The sequence below is a fragment of the Engraulis encrasicolus genome, chromosome 4 (assembly GCF_034702125.1).
Source record: "Engraulis encrasicolus isolate BLACKSEA-1 chromosome 4, IST_EnEncr_1.0, whole genome shotgun sequence".
Classification (NCBI taxonomy): Eukaryota; Metazoa; Chordata; class Actinopteri; order Clupeiformes; family Engraulidae; genus Engraulis; species Engraulis encrasicolus.
Window position 1 is genome coordinate 8,519,321 of NC_085860.1, and position 10,000 is coordinate 8,529,320.

The 10,000-nt window shown below is 44.9% G+C and overlaps 1 protein-coding gene across 8 annotated transcripts in view; it reads right to left on the reverse strand.

Moving 5' to 3' along the window:
* Positions 1-1,519: 1,519 nt before the first annotated feature.
* The window catches only part of frmd4a (FERM domain containing 4A), a 178,032-nt gene continuing 169,551 nt past the window's right edge, over positions 1,520-10,000 (reverse strand). For 7 of the 8 annotated variants that reach the window (XM_063196622.1, XM_063196625.1, XM_063196623.1 and 4 more), the window contains 2 exons: positions 8,457-8,553; positions 1,520-6,417 (listed from right to left, as the gene is read on the reverse strand). In XM_063196622.1, the coding sequence (XP_063052692.1) occupies positions 6,315-6,417; positions 8,457-8,553 (200 nt within the window). In that variant the 3' untranslated portion in view covers positions 1,520-6,314. Of the gene's footprint in view, positions 6,418-7,050; positions 7,561-8,456; positions 8,554-10,000 lie in introns of all 8 variants that reach the window. The other variant, XR_010034577.1, reaches the window with a different exon arrangement.

Consider the following 10,000-nt stretch of genomic DNA (forward strand, 5'->3'; position numbering starts at 1 on the left):
CATTCTTCCTGGCAGAATGGTTGTTTCCTATAATATTTTTGGGTGTCTTGCTGGAACCTCACATTTGAGGTTTCCCCTGAATGGCTCAATGATGTTGAGATCAGGAGAGTGAGACGGTCGCTCAAAAACTTCATTTTATTCTTTCTGAAGCTAGTGACGGGTTGATTTGGCTTTCTGTGTTGAAATATTGTCATGTTGGCATGTCCAAACAATGGACCATGTGCAGTTTCAAGGCTGATGTGTGTCAAGTTTCCTCCAGTATTTTTCACAGGGCAATGTATTCATCATTCTGCGAGTATGGATCAAAAGTATAATGCATTTGTAACTCAAATGTCCCCATGAAATCAGTGGTCCATGACCATGTTTCACAGAAGGGTATGGTGTAACTTCTACTCTACTTCTACTCTCCAAATGGTACTGTTAATAGTGGCCTAAAAAAGTTCCATATTGATCTCATTTTTCCAAATGACTTTGTCACAGGCATTTTGATGCTTCTCACTGTGCTATTTGGTGTATCATATGCAAAATAACATGTTTGCATTTTTGAGGTAATGGCTTTCTCCTGGCAACCCCCAACAGCCCATCTTTCCTCAAGTGCCTCTTTCCTGTACAGTTTAAAACATTTTTTCATGTTGTCCTATATTTCACCTGAAGTTATTTTTTGGTTGTCCTATGCCTCCTGAACAATTTCCCTTGCAATGATCATTGCAATGCAATGATTCCCTTGCCCATTGGCTTGATTCCAACCAAACTCCTCATATTGCATTTCTGAATTGAAATTCCAACGGTGCCAACATGACAATATTTCGACACAGAGAGCCAAATCAACCCGTCATTAGCTTCAGAAAGAATAAAATGAAGGTTTTTGAGCGACCAGTTCACTCTCCTGATCTCAACATCATTGAGCCACTCAGGGGAAACCTCAAATGTGAGGTTCCAGCAAGACACCCAAAGATATTATAGGAAACAACCATTCTGCCAGGAAGAATGTGCTGTTTTGTCATCTGAGAACATTAAGAGCCTTATCCACAACTACCACAAACAATTTAGAGCGGTCCCTGATGTTAAACAGGGCCATATTCAGCATCAGAAACTAGGGTATGTAAACTTTTGAACAGGGTCATTTGGGTAGTTTGGGTTGTGATCATGCTTTTGAAAGAGTAAACACAGAATATTGCTAATAAATATCTTAAGCCAGTCACTAGCCATGAGTGAAAAAAAAGGTTTTGTGTAATCCTTCATATTTTGTGAGAAATCGTAGAGAAAGCGTTTATTCTGCTGGGGTATGTAAACATATGAGCACAACTGTACATTTACACCACTGCTCTATGGTTTTCTGCCTGAAACCGGTTATCAGTTATACCTGTTTCGCTTCGAAACAGAGCTTGTTTGAATTTGCTGAAGAAGGCAAATTTCTGTCACTTTTGGGATGTGAAGTGTGCAGTCATAAAAGGGGTGTTTTGACAAAAAGTGATGCAGACACAACATTGAGAAACAATAAAGAAAAGCCACGCATTACTTTAGAGAACATTCAGCAATAATTTATTTTCATAATCTCAAGAACCACCAAGTTTTTCTCAACTGGAAAATTCAGTATCAGTTGCCAACAACACAGTTTTGAAAAATGTAAAGTTACTATACAAATTCTTAATAGAAAAAAAGAATAAATTAACTGTGGAATCCTGTAATTTTCTCTCTCTCTCGCTCTCTCTCTTCCTTCCCGACAATTCCACGTTTGTTTTCTACAACACCTTTTTTATTATTCATTTTGTCTGGTTATGTTTGAACAGAACCCAGTAAAATCATGTTACATGCTCTACTGTGAGACGTGGAGGGTTGAGCTACACACATGTTAGTCCAATCTAAAGTCCTTCCTTTCGCACCACTGGTATTAAAACTATTGACAACAATTAGGAAAACTCTACACCTATGAAACCGAGCAGTAACTGGTCTTCTTGTAGCACCTGAAGGGGGGTTGTAACTAGATCTGAGAAACAGAGTCAGAAAACAAAACAAACAGAACAAATGCTTGTTTATATTTGAAAAAAGAGAGAAAAGAACAGAACATTTTAAATGATGGCAAGTGTTTGTCTTACAAAAGAGTCCTTGTAGGCCACACCGTCTGCCATCTTCACGAACGTTGATAAATGCGTTAGTTTCAACTCTTACTGATCTATAAAAAAGTCTTAATGTTGCTATTGAGTACAGGTTTCCAAGGTGAAGAGGATGTGGGTATAGAAGGGTCATATGGGCATCAGAGTTCAAAGGTCACTGCAAAGCCCCCAGTACACCTATTAGGGTGGGGGTGTCTGAATTCAGGGGCATAGGCTCAGATCACTGCACATGGAGGTTCTATTCTTTTATTTTTTATTTTTTATTTTTTATTTTCTTCTTCCTGGAAGAAGGGGCAAGGGAGGAGAGTCCATATTGTTTATCCGCATGCGTGGCAATGACAAAGATGTTTTGGGCCAAAAACATGGTCCAATCTCGACATACAAAAGGATGACTAAACAAAGGGAAATAAATGCCAACTGAAGATATACAAAAACAATTTTCCTCTCACCCTGTACCCCCATTTTCCGCAACTTGGGCCAGAGTGGCATGGCACAGTAAGAAAATGAGCAGTAGTTTATGGAGAGAGCGAGTTGGTACTCACTCGTACCTGTTTGTGTGTGAATATGTGCCTGTGAGGGTGTTGGTGTTGGTGGTGGAACAGCAGGTGTTTGAGCACTGCTGGATACTTCCCTGGTTGTTGGTGATAGTGTCAAATGTCACATCATTTACACTTAACAAATAATCAACAACCCAATGCGTTACATTGGGGTAGATTTTGTTTCTGTTCACACAAAGGGTTGCTAGATCGATCAGCAGTTGGCACGTGTCTTAAAAGCTCAATGATGCTCTCTGAAAATCAAATTTAGAAAATCAGCCTAAACACATACCAGGTACCACCGTGTGCTTCTTAAATAGATACTGTTTCATTGTTTCGACATGACAGTGTCTACATATTTCATTTTTTAAAATTCTCATCCATACTTGTATGTGTAGTGTACGTGTTTCAGGTAAGTTGTGTTCCAGTTGTTGTGGGCCAAGCCAGCATGCAGAATTGCGATATAAAAGGGTATTTAAAGTATGGCTTTACGTGTAGTCCCTCTGCTGTTGGGAGAGGGGTATATAGGCAGGTGATGGTGGCAGGGCAGGGAGAATCTCTGAGAGAAATAAAGCACTGTCGCGGTCAGAAGAGTCTCACAGCTCTGGGGGAGGGGATGGGGTTGCAGTTCAGAGAGTAGTGGATGGCACCATCTCCACCAGAGTATACACCAGCAGGTAAATCATTGTTTATTAGCTGGGGAAAAGTTAAGGGTAGGCTACTGTATAGCCTCTCTGCTGCCCAGCAACTGGTGAGTATTTTAATTGACTGTATCACTCACACTGGACTTCTATATTACACTGTTGCTTTGCTATATGTGATATTTTGGATGATGACACTGGCCACAAAAAAGATAACCCGTTGCATGACACTGATTGCAATCAATTTCAGCCCTCGATCTCAAGAACCCGGAAGAGTGGCGTCACATGGTGTGATCCACAGAATAGGCGGTTAGATTGAGTTCGGTTTGTGTTTCTGTTTCCGTTTGAACTGAGGTTCTCTTGTTGAAGCTCTGGCCCTGTCTTCATGCTGGAATGCTGTTGTGGTTTTTAAAATGTGCAGTTTTATCCTTTAGGTTAAACTCTATGTGCTAATATTGGCTGTGCTCTTACATGAATATCACGTTTAAATATTAATAACTGTGGCAAGAGGTATAGACCTATGATAGACATAAATGTCATCGGGTATTGGCAGTTAACTGTGATACTGTTCTGTTTCCTTCTGTATTCCAAGTGTGATGCTGGGAACGCCATTTTGGATTTCACTGTAAGGTATGAAGTACTCAAACTGCCATGATCCCTTGTGTGGATTCTCTGCACTGTATTGAATACTGAGGGAGAGCAAGTGCTGCTGGGAGTTGTAGTTTCTTCCCCCAACACTCTATGGACTGAGTACAGTACATGTTCTGAGCACCATAGTCATACAATAGATGGGAAAGAGTTGGTGAATGGTTCAAGAGGCTGGAATCGACTCTCTGTTTACCAGTTTCCAAACACACACCATCTACAGTTTCGAGGGACTCCACTGGTGAAGAACACCTCAGACAGCACATAGATCAACAACTCCTTCAACAATCCACACTGACACTGTCCATAATTGAACAACAAGAGAGACGTCACACACAGGGAAATAAAGAAAAAACCCAAAATGAAGACCATGAAACCCTTCCCCTCAAAAATATTCCCCACATACAAACAAGACACATTTTTTTTTCAACCCCACTCCCCCAGCACGCATGTCTTCATTGTTTTGTTCTTTGTTTTAGAGGGGATAAGAATGCACCCTGCTAACCCGGAGACAGTGGAGGGAGTAGGTGTCGAGGAGGGAGGAGAGGGGCTGGTGGTCGGTTGGTCGGTTGCTTGGTCAGTATGGTTTGGGGCAGGAGGAACAGTATAAAAAGAGACTCAGGTCAACTGAGGTTGGACCTGATGGTTCCCCTCAGGTTGGGTGTAGGGCAGAGTTGGGCTTTGCGGGGTCCTGCAGTACATTTGGGCTATGTTGTCCTTGGTGGGGGACCTCTGGTCAAGGGGCAAACATCCAGATGATGTCCAAGGGTATGTCAACTCGCGTCTCGCGTCTGGTAAGAGAGTGAGGTGGGGTCTGCAGCTCTTTGGTTGCGGATCAGACAAGGTTTGAGAAGGTTGTCGGCTTTGAATGTTTCCTCATTCATCAGACAAGATTTTGGGAAGGTTGTTGGCGTCGAAGGTTCATTCATTCATTAATATCCCCCATTCTCCTAAGACTACATCCACAGCTGGCGAAAGGAGGAGGATTTAGGAACGGTCCAAGTGAACAACGTGATGGAAAAGAAAGGAATTGGTAGAGAACGAAGGAGATGGTCTTCAGTGATATAGTTTTATATAGTATGGAGAGAGATTTATATAACTTCTTTTAAAAAAAAAACTTTTTACAAAACAATACAAGAATGAAACAAACAAACGAACAAACAAATAAAACTATGAACAAACAGAAAAAAAGGGGAAAACCACTGTCCACAAAATAGGAGAAAAGCTGCTGAGCTCTCCTGTTCAAGGGCTGGAGAAGATGGGGCATCACAGAGGTCTTCAATGGACAACGTGGTGGACAGGGGACTATAATCTCATGCCACCCACATATCCAGACCCGGGATATGCAGTCGCTGACAGGTGTACGCCCCTCTCTCTCTTTCTGTGTGTGTGTGTGTGTGTGTGTGTGTGTGTGTGTGTGTGTGTGTGTGTGTGTGTGTGTGTGCACATGGGCGTGTGTAGGTGCGCGTGTGCGTGTGTGCGTGTGTGTGTGAAAAATTCGCTCTATTCCCACTGCATATCAAGAGAGATGGTGTGGGTTCACATGATATGTGTGTTTTGCCTTTGACCAACCCTTGTCTCAACACACTCTCACACACACACACACACACACACACACACACACACACACACACACACACACACACACACACACACACACACACACACACACACACACACACACACACACACACACACACACACACACACACACACACACACACACAGAGCACACACCCCGATTGTCCACATCCACATCCATTAGTCCCGACAGTAGACTGGTATGGAACAAGCCAGGCTGCTGTCACCAGGGGGGGAAACTATGTGCTATCAAGTCTGCTTGCTCTCCAGGTCAAAAGTTCAAAGGTCAGGATGGAGGAGCGCCCATGGGCCGGGCCGGGCCGCACACAGACGAGGGATGAGCGGGGTTTCCCAATGTCCAGGAGAATGGCGTGGCATCATCAGGTCAGATTCACACTCGCGTTCCCTACAGGATCAGTTCCTCTCTCTCTGTGTCTGTGAACCCTCTTAGTCCAGCCGTGTTATGTCATTCAAGAAACAGACACTCACACATACAGTACACACACGGATGGTGAGATGCAGAGGGAGGAGGAGGAGGAGGAGGAGGAAGGCTGGGTGGTCGGTCAGTCAGCTTTCATTTGTTGAGTGGTACACATCTTCCCACTGAGAGTAGAGGGGTCCAGTTCACCCTCATGGCTCAGTGCTGCCGTTAAAGGATGCCCTCTGTGGGCAGTGAGGGACCAAGTGATATGCCAGAGGGATGGAGAGAGACAGAGAGAGTTGGGGTCAGGGAGGGATGGAGAGATGGAGAGATGGATGGATGGAGAAGGGGGGAGGTCAGGGCAGGTCAGGTCAGGTCAGACGAGTGTCCCAGGCTTTGCCTTCTCATGTCCATACCACTGCACATCCAGCAGCTCAGAGCACAGGGAGCTGTTCAGGAAACAGCTGTCTTTCAGCGATCTGGATGGACACATACACAAACACACACACGCACACACACACACACACACACACACACACACACACACACACACACACACACACACACACACACACACACACACAATATAAATATAGCACAGCATTTTTTAAGCTGTGAAACAGCAAATGAATTCACATGTGCCGAACAAATCAAACATGAAATCCATCTACCTATCACAATAGTGTCGAAATTCAAAATCACAAGCTTGTCATACTGCATGAACCAGAGGCATGGGGTCAGATTTAGACTGAATAACAGTGACACTCTAGACTGCTTTACGGTCCAAATATAGACCAAAATATTGATCTGAGGTCTGCCTCCATCTACTGTTTCCTCGCCTGAGCGTGTAAGGTTGTGTTAACAGAAAACAAAGTGCTCAAACCCGAAGCACATGAAACACCCAACCGACAATAAAACACAGCATGCAAAACAGACATGATTTTAGGGGTTTGTGTTAGACCGACAAACGAGAGATTTTGTTTTTTACAGTGACACCGAAAGAAAGGAAGACGGAGAGGCGTAGAGAGAGAGAGAAGAAAGAAAGGATAGAGATACGTGTGTTGGGGGAGGGGGAGGTGGAGGAGCGGAGGAGCAGGGCTCGTCCACTGTACCTCTATTCGGCTGTGTTTTGGTGAGGAGAGGAGTTGTCTTCAGTGGGTGAACTTTCAGCCATGTCTCTGCGCCGAGGAAGGAGGTGGACACACACACACACACAACACAAACACAACGCAACACAACACACATGGACAGACGCACACATACGCAGACAAGCACCCCGAACACACACCACACCAGTCAAGCGAAGGAGGGTTAGTTGTAGAGGGAGAGGGAGGGGGAGGGAGAGAGGGAGAGACAAAAAATTGCCAAGGGGAGAGATGGTGTGGAGGAAGAAAGAGTAACGGAAAGAATAGATGGAGAAATGAAAGAATAATAAAAAAAAGACAAAAGGTGGGTTGCGATAAAGCAATAAGGTCAAAGGATTGGAGAGGGACAGAGGAAGGCAGAGAGGGGAAGGAAGGAGAGAAGAGAAGAAAAGAGAAAAGGTTAGCAGTTAGCAACCAAATGTTACAGTGTTAGCAGACTGCAGTGGCAGAGCAGCAGTTAAGTTCTGTGTGTATGTCCTACACACACACACACACACACACACACACACACACACACACACACACACACACACACACACACACACACACACACACACACACACACACACACACACACACACACACACACACGTCACACACACACACACACACACACACACACGTCACACACACACACACACAAACACACAACACACAGATTAGCGTGTCAGAGGAAGCTAGGAGGGACACTGAGGTTAACACTAACAGAAGCAACAGCAGCAGGTAGATGTGGCTTGTTAGACTTGGAAGCACAATCTATCCTGCAGGCTGGGTCACATCTACGTCAAAGGCAAAATGATTCATAAAAAAGAGGAAAGGAGGCACTAGAAACTGGTCTGGGGTCAGTTTTGGCGCCCGGCGAGGCAATGGATGTGATGGGAGTTAGGCTGAGGGGACTCTGATCCTATGTCAGTCATTAGGAGGATTTTTTGTTTGTCCTCAAAGCTGCTATGGTTGGTCAGTCGGAGTTTAGAGACTCTGTCAGTGACTATGGCAGCTGTCGCGCTCACCACTTTTTCAACCAGCCTCTCTCAAAATGATTAACAAAATGACAAAACACACAGACACAAAAACACAGTCCATCTCAGTCTCAGAATCTCTCTCATTTGCAGATGCACGCAGGCACGTACTCACGCATGCACAGTCTCTCCCTCTATCTCTCTTACACACACACAAACACACACACACGCACACACACACACACACACACGTACACACACACAAACACACACACACACACACACACACGCACACACACACACACACACACACACGCGCGCGCGCGCGCGCGCGCACACACACACACACACGCACACACACACACACACACACACACACACACACACACACACACACACACTGTAGAGCCTTACCCGCTCTGCCAGCTCAGTATATGCTGTGGGCTGATGGGGGGCGTGGCTGCCAGCTCACTGGATGGAGTTCCACTCCTCTGACTATGTGGGGAGGCAGCTGTAGACACACACACACACACACACACACACACACACACACACACACACACACACACACACACACACACACACACACACACACACACACACACACACACACACACACACACACACACACACACACACACACACACACACACAGAATGATAGAAGGGTTATTTAACATAACATAAACACATCTATATCACTTCCATCATGACAAATTGTCATCAAACGTTGCATCAAGCAGAACAACCTCCCCATCAACCGCGACGCACGCACACATGCACATGCATGTATGCACACACCAACGCACTCACAAATGAGCAAGGCAACGTGACCACATGAATTCATTAGAGTAAGGGATCAATTTACCTTCCAACGGACAAGAGTGCGCGCGCGCACGCACACGCACACACATACACTCTCACAGAAGGAGTGGGCCATGTTTTCACCCTGACTCCCAGTGAGTCACAGCTAGACCCTGAGAGAGTGATAATCCTCCCTGTCTCCAATCCCAGCAGACCACCCACTTATAACACCACCCTGTCAACTCACACCCAGCAGTGTGTGTGTGTGTGTGTGTGTGTGTGTGTGTGTGTGTGTGTGTGTGTGTGTGTCACGCACTCATAGCTTCCCTCCTTCCCCTAAAACACACTTACACACTGGCAAAGGAATGTCCTTGAGACCACCACGTCTCTGGGAGACCACTATAAATTACTGTAGCCCCCTCACACACACTCACAGACAAGCAGACACACACACAGACACACACACACACACACAGACACACACACACACACAAACAAACACACACACACCCAAAGCCAGGATAGTGGCGGCGCCTCACTGTAGAGCATGTCAAAGACTGTTTGTGACGTGTGTGTGTGTGTGTGTGTGTGTGTGTGTGTGTGTGTGTGTGTGTGTGTGTGTGTGTGTGTGTGTGTGTGTGTGTGTGTGTGTGTGTGTGTCAGTGTTTTAGGCTCCCAATAAAAAGCCCTCTGATTTACTGTCATAGTAATTCAAACTCTAATTCAATTCAATATTTTGAACAATGCAAATGCTATGGCTTTGTTTCACTTATGTGCTGCAGTCATTCATTGTGATAGAAACATGCTGACTCCTATTGCAAATGCATGCCTAACAAATGTGTTGCTCGCTGTGTGCGAGTATGTGTGTGTGTGTGTGTGTGTGTGTGTGTGTACATGTGCAAAAATGTGTTTATATGTCAGTTTGTGCATCTGTGTGTATTTGTATATCATACAGACATCAGAATGTGCGTTGGTATTTCTGTACACATGCTAGGGTGTCTATGTGTTTACAGTAGGTATACATTTGTATATGTCTGTGTATGCATTTATATCTGTGTGTGGGTGAAAGACGTGTTTTTTGGGGGCGTCAGGTTGCACAACGGCATCTAATGCCCATAAATTCATTAGTAATTGGTGGTTGATATGCTGCAATAA